Consider the following 23269-nt stretch of genomic DNA (forward strand, 5'->3'; position numbering starts at 1 on the left):
TGAAACAGTGTAGTTGTGTTTATTCCAAATTCCAAAAAGGCTTTTACGTACTTAATAGAGCAAGGGGTCTCCAAACCGGTCCTCAAGCTGGTTTTTGTACCAACTGATCTAGCACAGACAGTTTAACCAATGAGGTTTCTGTTAAAACAAACAGCACCTTACTACAATCTATAGATTACACTTGTAAGACACCAAATTCGTAAAGGTGTCATTATTTAGTTGAAATGAAATCCTGCACCCACTGTGGTCCTTTGTGGAACAGTTTGGAGACCCCTGTTAGAGAAAAAACCTATGTGCATATTTCAAATCCCTCATGGTCTATTGTTTACCTTTGGATTTCTGTGCTCTCTTGCTTAGTCTGAGAAAAGGACGCAGCTTCTCTGAGAGATGTTATCCAGTGTGACTCTGATTCTTTTGTTGTTAGTCCAGCAGGGGAATTGTCTGACACATGCGACGATACGGTGTTTGCAGATGCTTGTTCAAAATCAGAGTTGCAGGCAGAGGGATGAACCACGCCATCAGCCGGTGAAGTTGGAAAGGAGATGTGTTTAGAAAGTTCCACATTTTTGGATATTACTGGCTGAGGCAGTATTTTAGTATCATCTTGGCTGTTTGACATAATACTGATAATGTCTGTGTCACTGTTGGGTTGTGACTTGTTAGTTGAGTCATTGTCATTTTCTATTGTCTTCAAAAGACTCAAATTGTTTTCAGTGTGGAAAAGGTTTGAAATGCCAGCAGATGATGGGTCTTTATCCTGAGGAACCGCTGTTACGCTTGGTCCATTCTTTATTGTTGCTTCATTGTGTATTACTTCAACCTCACTTGTTTGCTTTGCCAGGAAATCTGAACTTTCTCCATATGAAGCCACATTGTTTCCCCCTTCAATCTCCTGTACACAAGGTCCTTTCATGGGAGTTTGCAGTATTGAACCATGTACTATGGCTGAGCTTTTATTGGAGCACTGGGGCTCGAGAAATTCACCTACTGTATCCAGGATTTTATTCTTCTCAATTTCACTATTTTGGGTGTTTCCACCCTGTACAGCACTGTGATCATGTTCATTGGTGTTAGATGTTTTTTTATGCAAGTTGGAATCCTCGACTTCACTCAGGCTAATATCTGAATAAAAGTCATTAATACCTATGCACTGTTTTTCAGACAAAGAAAATCCCCAAGGCAAAGTGTCATGATCATCCAATAAGGGGGCAGCAGAAACAGTGTTCCTTCTAAAGTCTGAATGATTTTCTTGTAAATCTCCAAATGATTCTGATCGGTCACTTTCCGTCTTACCTTTACTACTCTCACTATTGTGAAAGTCATTGTTCTGCAATAAATCTGTTACTGTGCCCTTCTCTGCTAAACCAGATTTTAATTCATGACTCGTTCCTTGTCCAAGCTCGTCTATGTGAGCTGGCTTTGTTTTCTCTACAGCAATTAGCCCATTTACGTTTTGACTATCATTTAAATCACAGCCAATAGGTGCAACGATCCTGTCAATTCCTAGAATTATTGATGATTCATTCTTTTCAAATTTTCCTTCACCTGCCATTTGTTTGTTGACACTACTGCCAACTGTTGAGAACTCATCCTGACCGTCTAATGTCTCAAAAGAATCGCTGTCTCCTACTATGTCTGTCACACCAGAGACTTGTGCTTTAAGCAGCTTGACTTGGCTGTTAGTCTTCCCTCCCTTTTGAAATGCCTCTACGCAAACACCTGGCAATCTATCAGTGGAATTTTTGGAAATCAAAATCTGCTGCCATTGCTCCTGTAGCTGGGCCAAACTGTTCAGTTCAGTACTTGAACTAAAATCAGGTGATGTGTCCCTGTTGTTCTTGTGCTCCATTGTTTCTGCCAAAGTCTGATGCAAATACTGGTCAGAAATCACAAGAGGTTTTTGTTGCATTTCTTTCTCCAAATGTGTAACCATATTTGGTTCAGTATTAAGGATGTCATATTTATGTGATGGCTCAAGGTCTCCAGTTTCCTCTTTAGCCACTTTATCTGACTCTTCATTCTGTTGTGTAACATGTTCTATAAGAATTTTGTCATTGCTTTCTGTTTCCTTTAGATTAGCGAGCTGCTCGGTTTGGCGATTGAGTGACACACAGGGTTTCTCATTCATGTTCTGTGTTTCCTCGACATCGCACAGTTCTGCGTTATTACACTTCTCGCTGGGGTTGTTAGAACTGAGTGGGCATTTGTCATTTATGACGTCCGGTGTTGCCTTAGTCATTATGCAATTAGAGTCATCATTTGCTAGTACACACTGTGGAGACTGTTTTTCCTCCTGTAAAGGTGTCAAGTTATTGTCAGATAGCAAATAGTTGCTACAGTCAATATTATTTCCAACCAAACAATTTATTTGTCCTCCATCGTTAGCTTCTTCTTGTTCCTGATCATCTACTAAAGGCATATGTGTCCTGGTTATGTCACAAGCAGCATTGTCATCATTAATACCCTCAGAAAGAGAGACCTCTATTCCATCACCCACCTTTAAGTCACCTAACAAAGGGCCTTGAGGTTTCAGCATTGATGGAGATTCACTGGCACATTGCTCACTAACAGGAATTGACCACTCAGTGACTATCGCTTCTGAAATTACTGACTCATCCCTTAGTAGGTCAACAGAAGTCACAGACTTCGAGTCCTTCCTGGATTCAATTGGCTCTGTGCTAACTAGTGCATGAGATGGCGGATGATCAAACACAGCAGGAGGCTGACAGCTGAGTTCTATCTGGTTTGTCTGAGGAGGGATTGAGCAGGTCGACATCTGAGTTTTAGGCTTAGAGATGGAATCCAGATCACCTGAAAGTTGTCTGTCAGATGACTCAGTAAAGGCATCGTTGATTGCCTTACAGGTAACATTTTCGACACTTGTACCTATTTCACTGACCACAAATATTTCATTTTTTATCTCCTGTGACTTGTCAGGACTGATGGGGTCTTTGCTGTCCATTTTTATCTCAGGTGTGTCATTTTCTTTTGGCATTTGACACAAAACTGCAACGGCCTTTTCTGTCACAATTTCTTCCTGATTTGTTAACAATTGATCCCCTTTTTCATATAGTTGTTCACTGGTTGAGTTCTGCTTTGTTGTCTCCTCACGTTGCTCTGACAGGTCCTTCTGTGTTGGTTTATTCACTTCACACTTATTGTGTTCCAAAGGGTGTTCAGTGTTATTTGCTGGTTCTGAAGCAGCATCTTTGGGACGTATGGCTTTTTTGACGTCATTATGTTCCGTACTACCAGTACATTTCTCATTTGGCCTTTTTCTATCTTTACCTGACAGACCAGTGTTAGCATTCTTGGCCTCATCTTCCTTATCCAAAAGAATATCATTCCCAAACTTTGGTGTGTCAAACTGAAATGCCGCTCCACCCTTAATAGATGATACATCAGTGCTGGTTTCTGGTTTCTTTACGCTGAGATAGTCTAGGTAGGAGTAACTGGCCTCAACAACAGGATGGTACAAACTCTCGTGTACTGTCAACGGGGGCAAAGAAGCACATCCCATAGAAGGCATAGACATGTTTTGTACCTCTACAGTGACACTATGATCTTCCTTGACACTGTCCACAAAGCGAACTCTGTTGCTGGATCCACTTTTGTGACGTGCAGACTTACCCACACTTGTGGTTTGGTTCCGAGCCTGCTCTGGGATCTTGACTTCTGTTATAGGTGTTGTAGATTTGGGTGGGCAGCTTTCAGGCTGCACCTGTTGAATTGTTGTAGAAGTAAGTGACGTGTCTGTGATGGCCGACGCCTCACAACTGTCTCCTGAATGTGGTAGCTCCTCAAATTTTAAAATGTCCAGTGCGCTGTCTCCGCTTTCCGTATTGCTTTGTTCGTTGTAAGGTGGAATAGGTGAAAATGCTGCTGTGAGCTCCTCCTCAGTGCACAGGCTGTCTGTGACAGTAATGGTCGTCTCACCGCTCCTCGGTGACTTCACACATGACTCGGCAACATCAGTGGGTGGACACAGCTTTTTCTCAGCTTCCCCTATAGCAGCCCCCTCCGGAAGGCTGAATGAACTGCGACCAGTGTCTCTTCCGCCCTCCAGTCCTGCAGCGCTATCATTCAGAGGATGAGCAGCAGCAAGTATCCCATGGGGGAAATTATTAAAATTGCCTTCGAGCCTGAGAGGCTTAATTTCTCTGTCGCCTTCTTCTATGGGAGATATAGCTGCATGTGCACTGCTTGTCTCCCTCTGTCCTTTTAAACAAATCTCAGTCGATGTGTGAGGCATTTTACTGTCGGAGCTTTCCTTACTCACAGCTTGTCCCTTTTCATTCGTGGAATCAAGTAAGTAAAAGTCAGATGAGAGCCCAGCAGTACTATCCAGCAGATTCTTCCTCTCTTCGTTTACCTCCGGGTGCTTTTCTGCCTCTCCTTTCCCGATGTCTGCAATAGCTTTAGTAGCTACTCCCTCAAATGAATCACAGCTCACTTTTACTCCCTCACTTTTTATCACTTCTTGTATCGTGGGTGTTGTTAGTGGCAACGCAGCAGCCTCTACTAAAGCATCTTCAATGGACCTCTCTACGCAACTCTCTCCCACACATGCCTGGATACTGCATAGTGGACTCTCCAGTTTGTTTATCTGTATTTCACTGCTAATTATATCATCAAGTAAACGAGTTTCTGATTCCTTATTGACATTATTAGCAGTAATTTGGATGTCTGTTATCTCATCCTTATTGATGAGACTTGTGGCTGTATCTTGGATTTTGTCTATGTTATTTTCACCACACTGAGCATCAGTTTCATTTATGTTATCAGACTGCTTTAAGTGTGAAGGAACAAGATTGGATGGAGAACAGACAGAGTTGATAAAATGAGGCTTCTGGCTATGAGAACATGATTGGGAGGTGCTTGGCATTTTCTTGCTACAAAAGTGGTCATTATGCTGTCTTACACATGTCATTGTCTCTGTGAACGGCATTGAAAATGCAACCGGCTCTGAATGATGGTGATTCCCTGTATTTACAAAGGGGACAGCTTGTAATTCATTTTCATTTTGTGCCTCTGTTCTATGTTCCACTTCACTCTCTTTGTTCGTCCCCGCCCTTTTCTTTTTATTGTGCTTTTTTCTGTCTCTCTTTTTCACCTTTGTGCTTTGCGCAGATTCACCCTGGTTGTTAACTAAAGGGATCATTTGTGTGTCATCTTCAGCATGACCGATTGGTCCCCCTTTCTTTTCAGAACTTATTTCCCCAACTACATCTTGACTCTTAAAATCAGGACATTTCAACTCCGATGATTCTTGAAAAGAATACAGTATGTCAACATCACTTTGATGCATAGTGCATCTGGGAATCTGATTTTCTGTATTTAAATCCACAAGCTCTTCCTTAAGATCTCTGTCTTCCTCTACATTCTGTGGGCTTATTTTTCCTGTGGCGGCGTAAGATTCAACATATTCCTCCTTCAATTCGGCATCGCCTGCCACTTGCTTAAATGTCACTGTGGACTTTTCTGAAAGTGCATCAGATAAATTCCGTTTATCCTCTTTTATTAATTCTTCTGATTCAAGATTTTCTGTTCCAAGTATGTAGTCCCTGAAACTAAAAACGACTGTATCCATCTGGTTGCACCCTGTCTCACTGTTTCCATGTGTACTTTTGTTTGTGATCTTATTGTTACCATGTCCTGACTGGTCAGCATCTTGAGGCGGTGATGATGACTCATCACACTTTGTAATTCTTGCTTGCCCAGCTTTCCTTTTCTCTTGATACAACTTTTCATGCTCTGGGTTGATGGATTCTTTGAGATGAGGAACGGTTAGTGAGGCCATTTGTTCCTCATATTCCTCATAGGCGGCCAGGAGCTCCTGGTCAAGAAGCACACATGGAGTGAGGGTCAAGGGTTGGCCAGCTGGGGGAGGTGTGGCAGTGTACTGAGGTGAAGATGGAGCATCTGTTAGGAGTGGATCAGCTTCATGAGGCCTGAGACGAGGGTAGGGTGACATAGTTAAAAGTGTGGCCTTGCGGGCAAACAGCTGCTAATTCCACGATGCCACTTGTGGCAGACAAAGTTCATGCTCAAGTACTGCACTAATGCATGTGCACACACAATGCAGCTTCATTCAAAATGCCTATCGTATATCAGCTGTTTCCAAGCAGTTGTTTTTAATAAAATCCAAATCCACTAGAGCATTTCAGAAAATACATTAATTGTTAAAAGCCTGCCTTTAAATGTTAAATAATATTTAGGTAATCAAAACTGCAAAAGGTGCAGAAAAAAAAAATCAATCAGTTATTAAAGCACTGACCCAGCATAATAAAACACAAGAGTTTAATAATGCAACAGTTAGACCACAGCTGAGCCATATATCACAATGCAGTGAGATCATCAGAGTCTCTGTGATTTAGAGGCAACCCATTATCTGGTTGACAAATGAGGGACACCCCCATGGTACCATTCGCATCATCATGTTATTATGCATTGCACAGTGAACGGCAATTGAGTACACCCGCAAAATCTAAAAATTATTTGTAATAAAGAACTGTAGGATACTATAATGCCAACCATGTTATGATATCAGTTTTGATTAGAGCTGAAACGAATACTCGAGCAACTCGAGTAACTCTAGTTTAAAAACTGATCCGAGTAATTTTATTCACCTCGAGGAATCGTTAATTTTGCCAGCTCTAAGCATCACGTTTTGCCCGGACTACTTTTAATGCGGGACAACACCCTGACGTCACGCGTAGACTTACTGCAGCTGACAGCCACTACAAACTGCGCCTACGTTGCTAAAAACTACACCCACATGATGCTAGTGTGGTAGTAGGTGGTGTCCGATGTGTCTCATAGATATCGCATGCATTTAGGACTAGGTGCGAAATGACAGACTCGGCCGCGTCTGGGCAGCGTTGGTAAACAGCCGCCATCTTTAAGCAGTAGAATTCTCATCGCTAATAAATATAACGTTACTGCCACTCACTCATGTAACGTTAGCCCTTCGGAGGGCTAGGTTTCTATTGATTATGACCACTGTCAATGCGTGGCGTACGAGAATAAAGTGTACTTGCGCATCCACTCAGTGGGTGGCAGTGGCGCTCTCGTTTTCAAAGTGCGCGCGGTATTTTTGAAGTAAGCAAGAGCACACAGACGAGAGATATGAAGAGCTGTGCGCAGTTTTCGAAAGCCGTTTTCCGGCTGGACTCACGCAGCGACCCACTGTCTTCTCCGGTTCTCACGTGTCCGCCCGAGAAGTGCCATTTTCGGCTTGGGATCGTCACGACGACCGCCCTCACCTACGGTTCTCCCTCGGCTGCCGAGAATGCGCTTTTTTCGGGCCGGTTGCCTTTTGGCTTTGACATTTAATACAGTGGTAGGCAAGGAAAGACCACTGTTTACTGTGTCTAAAAATGATTATAGTGGACAGCCGGAAGCCAAATCAATTAAGACGCCACTTAAAGACATTAGACCCCAATCTCATTGATAAGCCGCTTGGTTGTTTTTCAGCGAGAACGTGCCGAATATTGCCAATAATCGTCCCGCTTTGTCAGTGTTATAAGTAAACCAGTGAGCACTGTTAGCATGCTCAGTGGAAAATAACCCCACACCATTGCAAACTGGAGGTGATACTGGGAGCAGCGAGCAGCGAAAATAAAAACTGTCCTTCTGTCCAAAGACACTCTTTTTTTTCTTTTTCTTTTTTCAGTTTTGTTTTTTCGGTCAAATTTTTTGGCATATTGTCCTCATGAGTTAATGTTTCTAATCAATTTGAATTTGTTATTATTTACTGATTTTATTTTTCAGTATGAAATGTTAAAAATGTTCCTTGAGTGTATTTTTACAGTTTGGACGTGACTTTTTTTTTTAATTTAAGCAAATTGATGCGTGTTAAGTCTTTTCTGTTACAAACAAAACATTCATTCATTCATTCATTTTCCATGCCGCTTATTCCTCACGAGGGTCGCGGAGGTGCTGGAGCCTATCCCAGCTAACTTCGGGCAGTAGGCAGGGGACACACAATGTTGATAAAATTATACTTTTATAAGTTGATCTCTGTTATTTTCTGTAATAGAAAAAAAGGACACAATGTGAGGCAGAGGCGTACTTATAATAGTAATATTATAGACAAATGATAATATTTACAGTGGCGGCAGAGTTTGGGGGGGGGCGCGAAACATTTACGTCTTCCTTGGGGGGGCGTAACAGAAAATAATTGAGAAGCACTGGTTTAGACTAACTTAAAACTTAACTAGAACTTAAAAATAGCTTGACACAAATGGAAATTAAATTGAAAAAAAGTGGGAAAAACACGTAGCTTTCAAGTGATGTGCGTTATCAAGCGTAATTACATTTTTAGGTAAGAAATATGGGGTTTCTTTATAAGATCTAGAAGTTTTTTGAGTGAAAGCAGTGAATTTTTTTCTAGTCACATCTGAGATGCAATTTTTGGCTGTTTTCAACAATGTACATCGAAAATAAAGACATTAATTGACTGAAAATGGTTCAATATTGGATTAAATATCTTTTTTTCTCATGTATATTTATAATTGCTCTTTACCTAAAAAAAAAAATATATATATATATTTTTTTTTTTTAATCCGATTACTCGATTAATCGATAGAATTTTCAGTCGATTATTCGATTACTAAAATATTCGATAGCTGCAGCCCTAGTTTTGATACCAAATCAACAATTTTCATCATTATGGTGGTATGACTACCAAACTACTCTTGTCCTAAACAGACTGCTCAATTTGTGGCTACACCCTTTTCCACACCTTATTGCAAAAACATTTTTACTTACAATTCATTCAACTAAAATGTTCTTTATTCTATCAGATTTTGTTGTATGTGCTAAATATTGAGTTGCTATGTTCCAGATTAACATCCTGAAGAAACTTTTGTTTTACTGCAGTATTAAATAACAGTAAATATTCATTTTGAGAAAAGAGAGGTATTGAATCATTCATTCATTATATTTAACTGCACATTTTTTCTTTTATTAAAGACTTTCCAGCTCTTGTATTAACATTAGCTCTTATTGAGATTATATAGTCGAAACTAATGTTGTGGCTTTGTATAAGTGCATTTTCCAAAATGTTGAGAGAATATTATGCAATACGTAGTCCCCACGTTACGAACGAGTTACGTTCTTACGTTGGCAACGTAACCCGAATTTCAGCGTAAATCAGAATTCCTTAAGTATCCCTAAATACCCCCTAAATCTCAAAATAACTATCCAAAAACATGGATTATACAGTCAAATTAATTTAATAAAGTAAAAATAAGATACTGTGAGGTATTTTGCGTTAAATGCCATTATATTTAGTGACTATTCGGGCTCGCGAGCGAGTCACCTTGTTGAGAGAAAAAGGTGCTATAGAAAGAGTACGGAGATGGGGGGGGGGGGGGGTATCATGGCCACTCAGGTAGCCAGCGTAGCCTCTCTCAACGCAAGCCCGCCGTCCGAACGCATGAAAACGGATAGGGACTCGCAAGAGGAGAAGCAGCAGCATGAGAACAAGGACACAGGGCCTGAAGGCGGATCTTCCAGCCGAAAGGAACTGCAGGACGGAGGCAACGCTGCTGGGGGAGGAGGGGATCCTGACATGAAGCATAGCAATGGGAACTAGGTATTGTTTACGTGAGTTAAAAAAAATTTGACTGGAGACAAAATGGCGGAGGAGACTCCGGCGTCGTAAAGTCGCAATCACGTAAAAGTCGGGTACATCGTAACCCGGGGACTATCTGTAGTTTGTCACATTCACTGTGAGAATCTGCACATTTTTATTCGAAAGACCTGACAGTGATACTTTAGCCCAACTTAGCCAATTGATAATGAAGGAAATAGTATAATTTCATGTTTTTACTGTTTGACTGCTTGTACTTCTCTAACACACTGAATATAATCAATCAGGGAATAGTACCTTTTCTCATATGTACTGTTTGATTCTTGTACCGACTCTGACTCCGGGCTTGAAGATGTCTAGCTATCACTTGCATGTCAGCGTCAATCTTGCTCAGTCAGCTGCATGAAGGGCTTCCGTGGTCAGAGGGGGTCCTGTATCTGTTCTGCCCTTATCTGCCCTTTGTCTTGGCACTGCAAATTCTCATCATTTCAAGTCCAACTGTTCATTATATCAAATATATTCTGCTTGTTTTTTTTAAACTATGACATAAATGCTATTTATTTTATATGGGTTGTGTTAGAGTAATAAAAACAGTCAAACAGTAAATATGAGAAAATATACTATTCCCTGATTGAATATGTTAAGTGTGTTAGAGTAATACAAACAGTCAAGCAGTAAATACAAGAAAAGATACTATTCTCCTTACTGTGTTCTCGTATACACATCCTATCAATGATGTCACTCACCTCACTGAGCTATGTAGCACTATCATCTCGCATTAAAGACAGCAGCATAACATAGACTAAGAACTTTGCATAAGCACTGTTTTTTGTCCAAATCGTGTAATATAGAAGTTTGTCTACACTAGACAAAATATGCAATATAACAAGTTATATATATAAAGTTGCTTAGCAGTGAGTGACATATAAGTCATCATGCCGTGTATTTTACTAAGACTCATTAATAAATTCAATCAAGAATTGAAGGTCCTCTCAGTTCTCAACCCTTCAGTGGGACTAAACCCATGCTGTAAGGACATCCATCATCAACACAAAAAAATTTATCATTCTGTTAGCTTTATGGCATCATTCCATGCGCGTTGATAATTTTACCATCATAAAGTCAAGTACCTGTTATCTACAACTACCAGAGGATGACCGACTTCCTTGTGATGCTGCAAACCAGCCGGCAAGGGGTTCACTTGCTCATATGTCCTTTCTCCTGAACTAGTCTTAGCTCTGTCAACACAACCCCAGGACAAAGGGACATACGCAGAGAAAACAAAGATCTTAACCATTAATTAAAATTTGGTGCAGATCTGCTTCCTTAAAACAACAAATTAAGTCCTAGTGCTGCAGAGGAAATATACAGTATTATGTACATTTATGCAATACATGGGCAACTTGTATTGTATTGTTGTACAGTGGGGCAAATAAGTATTTAGTCAACCACATATTGTGCAAGTTCTCCCACTTGAAAATATTACAGAGGCCTGTAATTGTCAACATGGGTAAACCTCAACCATGAGAGACAGAATGTAGAAAAAATAAAAAGAAATTACATTGTTTGATTTTTAAAGAATTTATTTCCAAATCGTGGTGGAAAATAAGTATTTGGTCAATACGAAAAGTTCGTCTCAATACTTTGTTATGTACCCTTTGTTGGCAATAAAGGAGGCCAAATGTTTTCTGTAACTCTTCACAAGCTTTTCACACACTGTTGCTGGTATATTGGCCCATTCCTCCATGCAGATCTCCTCTAGAGCAGTGCTGTTGTGTAGCTGCCGTTGGGCAACACAGACTTTCAACTCCCTCCACAGATTTTCTATGGGGTTGAGATCTTGAGACTGGCTAGGCCACTCCAGGACTTTGAAATGCTCTCTAGCGAACCGCAGACGGGCCTGGACGTGTACTGGCTTCAGCAGGGGACACGTCTGGCAGTGCAGGATTTGAGTCCCTGGTGGCGCATTGTGTTACTGATAGTAGCCTTTGTTACTGTGGTCCCAGCTCTCTGTAGGTCATTCATTAGGTCCCCCCGTGTGGTTCTGGGATTTTTGCTCACCGTTCTTGTTATCATTTTGATGCCACAGGGTGAGGTCTTGCATTGAGCCCCAGATCGAGGGAGATTATCAGTTGTCTTCTATGTCTTCCATTTTCTAATAATTGCTCCCACAGTTGATTTCTTTACACCAAGCGTTTTACCTATTGCAGATTCAGTCTTCCCAGCCTGGTGCAGGTCTACAATTTTGGTGTCCTTCGACAGCTCTTTAGTCTTGGCCATAGTGGAGTTTGGAGTGTGACTGACTGAGGTTGTGGACAGGTGTCTTTTATACCGATAATGAGTTAAAACAGGTGCCATTAACACAGGTAACGAGTAGAGCCTCGTTAGACCTCGTTAAAAGAAGTTAGACCTCTGACAGCCAGAAATCTTGCTTGTTTGTAGGTGACCAAATACTTATTTTCCACTTTAATTTGGAAATAAATTCTTTAAAAATCAAACAATGTGATTTTCTTTTTTTCCACATTCTGTCTCTCATGGTTGAGGTTTACCCATGTTGACAATTACAGGCCTCTTTAATCTTTTCAAGTAGGAGAACTTGCACCACTGTATGTGTTGATGAAGCGTCATTTTTTTTATCGTTAACAATGACCGTGGATAAGTGAACAAAATAACCTGCATAAAAATAAGTTTTCCATCTCACGCTTACCCAAGAGACGACTCCCAGATGTTAAGTTCGCTGCTGAAATCTAGACTGGGCAGCAGGTCATGGGGAAATTCCAACTCCTCCTTGTCTTCAGGGGCTCCAGCAGAACTGCTCTCCTCACCAGTGATGACTGGGACATCTAGGAGCACAGCCTGGGACAGCAAACTCTGTTGGCTGGTGGGTTCCTCAGTCAATTGCACGCCAGCGTCTTTATGTGCTTCAGTCTGTCGGGAAGGGGATTTGCATAAACGGTGAGCAACATGTACAGGTACGATTCACTATCCATGAACTCAACATGTTCTTTTCTGTGGTATCAATCACTAACTTTTCAGTAAAAAACTTTCACTGAAAGTCCCTGAGATGCCATCAACGGTGTCTTTTGGGAGTTTCCTGCATGTATGTAAATACAAAATGTTGACAAACCTGACTGTACTGAAGGTGGTTCATTTGTTAAGATAACAATTAAAGGAGAAGATGAAGCCAATGATGTACTGTATTGCCGAATGCAAACAAACCCACATAAGCATTTCCATAAACATTGTAATCAGACTGGTGAGGCCAAGTTTGAAGAAAAGTTGTTAGAACTAACACCAATGCTAATGCAACAAGAGAGAGATGTCATGGCTGGTTTACTAATACTTTTTAACCACCTTTACAGTAATATTCTAAAATATCAGACTTCTTAAGCAGAATTGCAATGTACAGTAAGTTCCGTTTGACTAATTATAGAAGTAACATTTACGTGTCGATATGTATGTAAAATCTGCTTCCAAAGTACTGTACATACACACCTGCAGAATTGAAGCTCAAAAATAAATAAAGGTGAGCAAATAACTCCACCCATGTGTGACACAACACAATCAAGGTTTTGTGTATACAGCCTGCAGTGATGCGCAGGTAATATGTACTGATACGGACACTTCATTGCACCTTCCCTGGAAAACATATACCTATGATGATGATGTAACCGTGTTGATTGCATCTGTATGTGTTGATTTTTTTGTCAACTGACTGTTTTGTGGAGCAGATGTTTATATGCATGTAAAAAAAAAAAAAAACTAGATCTACTTTTCAAGAAGACAACCTCCCGTGCGTTACTTTTATAGTGTGTGTGTGTGTGTGGGGGGGGGGGGGGGGGTCAAAATATTTTTTTTTAAATTTAATGTACATATTTTATTATGCTGTGTGAGGAACATATGAGGTTATGTTGCCCACACAACATAGTTAACAATGTACATTTAACCCCTTCAGACTTAAGCATGCTGCTGAAGGACATGACTCGTTTGTGTCTCTAAACTAATAAATACATTGAATTTAGTTGCTATTGCCACTTCTGGGAGATGATTGGATGAAACTTTACCGATTGAAATGAAGTCATGAGGTTTGGCACACCCTCTTTGCTATTTTTGGCTCTTTGAAAATGGCTGACCAAACACAACTTTAAAAATGACAACATAAAGTGCTCTTTTCTCATTAAAAACACATTAACAGTAAAAATAACCAATCAAAGCATGGAATATCCCCGACCAAAAAATTCCACTGTGTTCTGGTGTTTGAGTAGAGTAAATATCAGCGTGGATTTTTTGGGGGGGCCAGCAGAAAAAAAATGCGGGTCTGAAAAGATTAAATAATTTTATTTATTTATGATGCCACGAGCTACCCACACAAGCGTTGCGATCAACGTAATGGGTTAGGCCAAGTAGTGCTCACAGTAGTCATTAAGGACAAACCACCAGATGGGAGTGTGAAATCCCTGACTAGACAAACCTTTGTATTTATTGCTTGTACAGTGTGGTACCTCTACATACAAAGTTAATTTGTTCCAGGACCTTGTTTGTAAGTCGAATTGGTCGTATATCAAGCCGGATTTTCCCATAAAAAGACATTATAATTTCATTAATTCATTCCAAAGCCCGAAAACCTACACTAAATCCTTAACAAATACTGCTGGTACTATTGCAAATAGCAATCACACAGAGCAAAACAAATAAATTATGAATAAAAATCGTAATAGTAATAATAATAATAATACCTATAATAATGTGATGAATCTGGTTCTAACGTGGCAGACGTATTTTTGCGTGGTGTACCTGAACGCACAGCTTGGTTGACGTGTCAGTGAGGGGGGACTTTTTAATTTCACTTCACTTGTTCAGCTGCAACGGACAATAAGCATGTTGTGTTGTACAATTTCTGAAATAAATGATCAAAAACCTAAGGAAGCTGGTGATTTTTTGGGGGCGATGACCACCGAGATCATAGCTCGTCTACCGCCATAATGTTGAGCCAGTTCACGGATGCGTACACCACGCTCATATTTTTCTATCATCTATCTTCATTTCAATGGTACGCCTCACCTTTTACCTTTATTCACCGCCTGCACTAACATTGTTGGAACCCACCTTGATTTCTTACACAAGAAAATCTGCCGTTGTGGGAAAATGAAGAAACTGTGGCGCCGTCATAAATCGTCGCATTTCAAGCATGTCGTCAGATATGGAAACAAATGGCCAGTCAAGTTTTACATCGGATGTCAAAAAGATCGTGTGTCGAAGCGATCGTATGTTGAGGTACCACTGTTTTCTGAACAAATGGTTATAAAGTATAAACTGCAACCAAGTGTCTAAATGACACCGGCAGCCTTAAAGCACAACACTTGGTAATGTGTGATGTAAATAGTGGCTAACATGTAAAGTCCAGTGCATTTTTTTTTTTTTTTTTAAATTGCAGATGAACATTGGTCAATTGGAAGTAGATCACAAAGGTATCATGTGTCGAGTATGTACTACTACAATTAAGAACACTTGTGAATTATTTATGAATGTTTAAGTGCAAAGAAAGCAACGGCACATATCTTAGCTAGTGTATAATACGTTAGATTTATTTCCTCCACTTCCCTGTTTTATATCAGTTATCTCGCTAGCATCTCTGATGTGGTGTCACACCTTCATAGTTAAGTGGTTGTAAATATGCAGTTTAGTTTAGGTGGAGTCCAAAATGTGTTGAGGTGACTGGCGTCACCAGTATTCTGACCACAACTAGTTTTAATTGTGCCAAGTTGCAAAACGGCTGTTGGAAAAAATTTAACTGCCATTTTCCAAGTCTGTTTTCTTTTAATAATTTTGGACATCTGAGACTACGGTATTCTGTATTAATTATACCAAAAGTTGAGTTTTGAAAATTGGTTCACTGGAACTCAATTTTCTCACATTGAAAAAAAATACATTCAAACTCATATTCACACTTGGACAATTCCGAGCCTTTTAATGAACCTGACACACGTTTTTGAAATGTATAACGTATCTGAAGAACCCAGAAAAAAATACGGTCGTGAAAAAATTAGGACACCTCATTTGATATTCAGTTCTGTATTAAGAAATGTCCAAATATCAATGTTTGATCTTGTTTTTTCTTTATCTCTGGAAAATGAGTGATTTAATTGCAGGTGAACAACAAAAATGTACATTGTTTTACTCATTAAACCAAATATATCAACAAAAATGCATATTCTAACTAAGTAAAAAGTTAGGACACCCTACCACCTAATAGCTAGTGTTACCTCCTTTGGCTGAAATAACTTCAGTGATACGGTTTTTGTAGCCATCTACCAGTCTTTGACATCGGTCAGAGGAAAGTTTGCCCCACTCCTCAACGCGGAATACTTTCTGCTGTGAGATGTTTGAGCGGTTTCTTGTAATGTACAGCCCGTTTCAAGTCACCCCACAGCATCTCAATGGGATTAAGATCTGGGCTTTGACTCGGCCCTTCCAGGACTCTCCATTTCTTCCTTTTCAGCCATCCCTTGGTGGATTTACTGGTATGTTTTGGGTCATTGTCATGTTGCAGGGTCCAGTTTCGCCTTACCTTTGATTTTTCACAGATGATCTCACATGTTCCTAAAGCAGCCTCTGATACACAATAGAAGTCGTGTTGGATTCTATGATGGTGAGCTTGCCAGGCCCTGCTGAAGCAAAGCATCCCCAAACCATGACACTTCCACCATATGCTTCACAGTTGGTATGAGATTCTTTTCCTGGAATGCTTTATTGAGTTAATGCCAAATATGTCCTCTTTTCTGGTGTCCAAATAATTCAATTTTAGATTCATCTGTCAAAAGAACCTTATTCCAGAAGTCCTGGTCTTTGTCTACAACGACTACGGCAAACTACAGTCTGGCCTTCATGTTCTTCTTGGAGAGCAAGGGTTTCCTCCTTGCACACCTCCTATGAAGGTTAAACTTGTGAAGTCTCTTTCTGATTGTAGAGACATGCACTTTCACAACAACAATAGCATAAGCCTGCTGTAAGTCCCATGATGACATTTTAGGGTTTTTGGAGACTTCTTTTAGCATCTTGCGGTCTGCTCTCGGGGTGAACTTGCTTGTACGGCCAAACCTGGGCATGTTGACAGTTGTTTTGAATGTCCTCCACTTGTAGACTATTTTCCGGACAGTGGAATGGCTGATTTTATTTTATTTTTTTTGAGACCTTTATAAATCCCTTACCAGACTCATAAGCGTCTACAATCTTCTTTCTGAAGGCCTCAGACATCTCCTTTGATCTCACCATGGTGTTTTCTCTCACTTTAACAGTCAGGGGCACACCAAACTAAATAAGGCAAGCCTCCTTCAAAACATTGGGTAATGATGTTCTAATCGTGCGCCTGAAGTGATAACCTGTGTGTGATTTTAGCCTTTTTAAGTGGGATTGATGTCCTAATTTATTCCTCAACAGAAATAGCATTTATTTAAAATTACATTTTACAGAAAGTTACTAAAAAAAATATTTTTTTTCACTTGTAATTGTTTAGTTCTATTACTTGAATCTCTCAAGATTCTTACAATTAATATTAAATATCCATATGACCAAATATGTTAGAAAACACACACGGGCCTCCACAGGGTGTCCTAATTTTTCCAGATGACTGTAAATACATGTAAACTCCATAGACCTGACTAGCGATTCGAACCCCAAAACTGAGAAATGACAGGCCAACCACGTAACCATTTACAAACTGAATGACGGGCACTAATTCATCATTGGTGTCTGTAATAAAAAGAAGGGTGAAGAAGGGTAAATGCCCAAAGTTTGGACTGGGAGAGGCTGGCAGCGAATGATTGCTACCAGTCCTCCCATGCAAAACCACATACATAAACAGTAAATAAAGTTTCTGACTCAGTTTCTGAAATTTGAAATCTGAGCATTATCAACTTTCTATATTCATCTGAGGTGTAGGTGTACTCAATGACAGGCCAAGTGTTTTTTTTCTACTGCTCCTGTTGATGAGGCTCCAACCCCTAGCAAAAGTATGGAATCACCAGTCTCTGACGAGCACTCACTCAGACATTTTATCATGAAGAACAAACTCAGATAAAAAGCTTGAAAAAATAATGAATTAGTTCAAAAGTGCAACTCTTTAGCATTCAGAAACACTAAAAGAAATGAATAAAAAATACATTGTGGTGGTCAGTAAATGTTACTTTTATATAGCAAGTGCAGGGAAATATACATGGAATCACTCCATTCTGAGGAAAAACAGATGGAATCATGAGAAACAAACAAAGAAATAACAATCAAAACACATGTCTAGTATTTAGTAGCACCACATCTGGCTTTTATGACTGCTTGCAGTCTCTGAGGCATGGACTTGAGGAGTATTCTTAATCAATTTGGTGCCAACTCTCTTTGATTGCAGTTGCCAGCTCATCCTTGCAGGTTGGAGCCTTGCTGTGGACCTTTTTTTTTTTTTCATTTCCACCACAGGTTTTCAATAGGGTTTAGACCTGGGCTATTTGTAGGCCGTGACTTTGACCGGATAAGGGAAGGGATAAGAAAGCTGTCTAAAATTTCCATTTCCAATCAGATTCTTGACTCTTGACAAGGTGATGATGCTGGAACTTTGGTTTGGTGCTATTCTACTGAAATTTACAAAGATGACTACCTGAAGAAAACATCCAAATTCCCTCAGTCCTTGATGATATGGGGCTGTGCATGTCAGGCAAAGGCACTGGGGAGATGGCTGTGGTTACATCTTCAATAAATGCACAAGTTTACATTGAAATTTTAGACAGCTTTCTTATCCCTTCAACTGAAAATATGTTTGTCATTTTCCAAGATGACAATGCATCATGCCACAGAGCTAAAACTATTAAAGCATTCCTTGGAGAAAGACTCATCCAGTCAGTGTCATGGCCTGCAAATAGCCCAGATCTCAACCCTATTGAAAACCTGTGGTGGAAATTGAAAAAAAAAAAGAAAAAAAAAAGGTCCACAGCAAGGCTCCGAACTGCAAGGATGATCTGGCAACTGGATTCTGAATGCTTAAGAGTTGCACTTTTGAACTAATTCGTTATGTTTTCAAGCTTTTTATCTGAGTTTGTTCTACATGATTAAATGTCTGAGTGAGTGTTCGTCCGAGACTGGTGAGTAAATACTTTTTGCTAGGGGTTGTACTATTTAAACTCTCATCTGACATACTGAAAACCATCTAATGTCACTTTGATAACTGTCCACTCAGCACTGTGAGAGGCAAAAGCAAGGTTACTGAGATATCCCTTTAATTAAAGAGCCATTTACTGTACTCATCTCAGTCCAGCACAAACATAAATAGTACACGCTTGGTTACTTATTAAGCAACTGAAAGCAATGGCTCACACGCTTTCAATTTGATGTTTCACGCAGGACTTTAATCAAGCAGGCATTTGCTTGCACACACACCATGCAGAACCTTCAAAGTGGACGTTCACAGTAACACGTTTCAACAAATAAGTACTTACTCCGTATGTTCAATGAGATTCTACAAGGTTTCCTTTTCTGTCCCTCCTATGTTCTCACAGTAAACAGGCCGCCGCGGTCTGTTTTGGAAAACACAAACATGCTGCAACACATGCAGCCGCTCTCCTCTTCTTTCCTTGACTGAGTGGTTTCGTCCGCCCCTCCTTCTACTGCTTTCTCCCGCCTCCCTTCGAAATTTCCATGCAACTCCTCGGACTCTTTAACTGTGCAGACACGTGCATGTTGGTAGTACAAACACTGCTGCTGAATCATTCGGCTGGCAAGAGCCGGGAATTCTCCTAGACTCCTCCCCCCTCCATCCCTACACTCTTCCTACTCCCTCCTCTTCCTTACTCTGTCCCTCCCTTTCCACGTCTTTTCTGGACCCCGCCCTCCCTTCCTTCCCTGAGGTTTATTCTTCTGGTTGGATGCACTGACTGTGCTGCAGGTGTATGCTGGGAATTAGGCCAAGGAGCAGGTCGGTGATGCCCCCCGGAGAGGATCAGCTTGCACTGCAAGATGATTTGGATACAAAACCACACGCACACACAAGAGCTTCTTCCTTTGTTTGTTTGTAACATCATCCCATGACAACCCAATTTCCCTCAGGCAAACTAGTTAAGATTGACAAGCAGTCCAAACAAGCCTACTTACTATTTGTTGAAATAAAGTATTACAATATTGTAATGGAGATAGTCGTCAATAATGATAGTTTCCATAAAATTTAACAAAATGTGTTTTTTTTTTTTTTCACACACGCAAGGCTGATCAAGTTTTATCACTCAAGTCTCAACACAAATTCACTTTTTTTCTCCATTCATTTTGTACCTGTTCTGTGTGATTTTCTTGCGGTGGAAACAGAACAACGTGATCTGGAGCGCCCTCTTCTGGCTGTAATTACAAATTCGATGGTTCAAGACTCGTTTAGGGGGTGAGACTGAACATGCTCAGCGCTTACATAACATATGAGTATAAGCAGCATCATTGTTTTCTATACAATTTCATGTATAATACAACTTTCTGGGGGCCCCAGCTGTTTATTAAATCTGCCAATTTACATTAAATCCCTTCAAGATAATCCTGAATTCCTACTTGAGTCACATGTGCCCATATGGGTGAGTTTTTCTAATCTAGATCATTAATGTGTGAGCGCTTCTGCATGTATGCAGTGGCGGACTTGGCAATTTTGGGGCCTAAGGCGAGCATATCCAGGGGCCCTCTTAATGGGTTAGGGGTTAAAAAGGTGAGAAGGGTTTGGAGGAAATATGTTCTGGTACACTAGGGCTGTCGTAAACGACAAATTTTCTCCTGATTAGTCAGACGGCTAGTTTTACGATTAGTCGACTAATCTAATAATTGTCTTTTTTTTTTTTACTAATTTAGCAAGGAAATTTTTGTTGACGCTTATTAATTCACAAAATCATTTTAGAACGCTTAAATTCTTTATTAAAGTACAAATAATCATGTAAATAACAATTATTAATCACAAATAAACAATGAGGTTAAATGCTGATAGCATGTCCTAGTGCAAAAGAATGGAGAGTAAACAAATTCAGAACACTGACTTTCCCTTTCCAACATTATTCAAAACAATTCTTTAGAAAATTTCTAGCATTATTATTATAGTATACTACTATATATAATAGTATAATAATTATAATAATTATTCATTGCCAATTATATTTGTCATAAAAGTGTCATTTGAAAGCTATTCTTAGTGTAGAATCTGTATTCTGTAGTATTTACTCAACATATTATAATATTAATTCTGAAGTATGTGGGATTAACTCCAGAAACCATTATTTATATGACGAACATGACGTGCTTTTATTTTGAAATGTTCACCGGAGGTATGTTCGCTAAATCGCTAACCGAAAGCTTTACACTCCGTAAAAAAACATTCTTCGTCATTGCTTGTGGTGTCACTAATAGATTTAATTTTTTTTCACTAGCAAATGCTGTTAACCAGCTGTTGAGTGTTATTGTATGACTGATTGGAACTGTACTGCATTGTTTCGCCACAGGGTGTGCTGTCGTGTATTTTATGTTCGGTGTGAAGAAGAATAAGAGGCATTAGCGGCCTGTTCTCAACTTCTCCCTCACTGCACTTTGGCTCTCATGGAGAGCACGTTCGCTCATGTGTTTGAAATAAACGATAGCCGACGTGCGAAGTTGCAAGTGAGCTTTAAAAATAGTGAGCTTAGTGGCGTGAAAAACGCGGGAGAGCTAAGTGAAGCTAACGAACAGCTAAGCGGAGCTAAGCGACGCTAAACGGTGCTAAATGAAGCTAAGCGACTGATACTCAGTTCGTCGCCATGGAACAGTCCATTGTAATGCGTGTGTGTGGGTGAGAGAATATAAATGAGGCATTCAAATGGCTTTCTTTTTTGTTTTGTTATTTGTTTGTTTGGTATGCTGACATAATTATACATGACGAATAGTTGGGGGTGCTGCTGGTTCCGGTGGCCCAAGCTCTTGCTTGTTGGGGCAAGGGCAGCTGGTTGGGGGCCCCCTACTGGTTGGGGGCCCAAGTCGGTTGCCTACTTCGCCTGAATAGTAGATCCGCCTATGCATGAATGTATGTATGTACAGTATGTATACATGTATACAGTGATCCCTCGTTTTTAGCAATTAATGGGGACCAGAACCTGCTGCGATAAGTGAAAAACCGCGAAGTAGCGCACCCCCCTTTTTGTTGAATGTATTTATTCAGATCTGTCATTGGAAAGAGATACACATAAGGCATGTTTTATTTACCTTTTTCCCCAAAGTATAATAAAAAAAAACTTTTATGTATACATTCTAATAAATGTTTTTCAAGCACATTAAATTTAATAATTATGATCAGTTTTAAACATGTTACTGTCCCACAGAATTATTTTTAAACAAGAAAGATGAGGCAAAAGAAAATGCTTGTCTTTATGAAATGCTTCATTCAGTGTCCACTCAAATCCGCTCCAGCTCCTCACTTACACAAAATGAGTTGCCACAGCAACTGTTTAACAAGTTAAATGATGATTGACGCATGCGGGCCTTTGAAGGTCCAGTCTCTGGCAAGATCAAAGCTTAACCGTCTGTCAATCATCATTTACTTTAGTAAGCAACTCCAGTTCACTCTCTGACAAACAAAGAGCAGGGAGAGGGTTGAAGAGAGCGAGCGTGAGACTATGGGGCCGTTTACATGGTGACTCTCCGAGAAGACGAACAATTTCATGTTTGCATTTATATCGGCCCGTCTCCATTCGAACAATGTCGCAATTCTGCATGAAAACGATGTGGTAGTCCTGCCAGGCCCTAGGGGGCAGTGCAGATTTACAAGGCGACAGCGAATGATGAACTTTGACTCCACCAAAGTTCCTCAGCCCAGAAAAAAATATGCCCGCCCACTCGAAGCGATGGCATTTTTCGTTTGTTCAAAAAGGCACAAAAATGGAAACATTCAACATATTTAATTTAAAAATATTATTAAAACAGTAAATTAAAGCCGACACTCCGCCATATTTGCTGTTTTTAATGTTTAGTAGCACCGTTGCGCACGCCCAATGTGACATATACAAGTGCTGACGTTATCGGCGTGATGTAGCTCCGCGGGAGCCTTTGATATGCATGCGGAGCAAGCCCTCCTCGAACCCCCGCAATCGAATTCTTCCACTTTGAAGGCAGGATTCAGAATTTTTCGTCTTCGCTGACACCATATGCACGCGAGGCCACACCGCAACACAGTCATTGCGTTTTCGTGTCGCAGAGTCGCCATGTAAACTGCCCCTTTGTGATCGGCTAGGGACACCTCATTTGTATTTTTTTTTCTTTTTTTAATTGAAGAAAAATCTGCAATGGACTGAGGGCGCGAAGTTTGAAGCGCAAAGTAGCGAGGGATCACTTCTATATCCACACAATATACTTGAATTAGTAATAGTAGTAGTACTGTAGTAGCAGCAGAAGCAATAGTAGTAGTAATCATAGTAGCAGCATTTTGTATTGGTATATTTTCGGTGTTCGTAGTGGTAGTGATAAATAGCATGACAGATAATCTTTCTCTTACCAAAGCCTCAGTTGTGCTGCTCTCGTTCCCCATGTCTCATCAGGCCAAGTGGCGCAAGGACCCTCCAGGCCTTCCCAGGCTCAACAGAGAGAGACAAAATGTGTAGTGGAGCCAATGTCCTTCAGTGAACGCCTTCTCCACAGGATTAACAC

The 23269-nt window shown here is 40.2% G+C and overlaps 1 protein-coding gene across 10 annotated transcripts in view; it reads right to left on the reverse strand.

Annotated features, from left to right (window-relative positions):
- tacc2 (transforming, acidic coiled-coil containing protein 2) overlaps window positions 1-23269 on the reverse strand; it is a 77026-nt gene that overhangs the window by 48298 nt on the left and 5459 nt on the right. For 6 of the 10 annotated variants that reach the window (XM_057847778.1, XM_057847777.1, XM_057847776.1 and 3 more), the window contains exons 2-4: window positions 12306-12526; window positions 10729-10836; window positions 330-5951 (exon numbers count right to left, since the gene is read on the reverse strand). In XM_057847778.1, the coding sequence (XP_057703761.1) occupies window positions 330-5951; window positions 10729-10836; window positions 12306-12526 (5951 nt within the window). Of the gene's footprint in view, window positions 1-329; window positions 5952-10728; window positions 10837-12305; window positions 12527-19903; window positions 19967-23117; window positions 23250-23269 lie in introns of all 10 variants that reach the window. The other 4 variants (XM_057847773.1, XM_057847772.1, XM_057847775.1 and 1 more) reach the window with 3 other exon arrangements.

The sequence above is a fragment of the Corythoichthys intestinalis genome, chromosome 10 (assembly GCF_030265065.1).
Source record: "Corythoichthys intestinalis isolate RoL2023-P3 chromosome 10, ASM3026506v1, whole genome shotgun sequence".
In the NCBI taxonomy this organism is placed as follows: Eukaryota; Metazoa; Chordata; class Actinopteri; order Syngnathiformes; family Syngnathidae; genus Corythoichthys; species Corythoichthys intestinalis.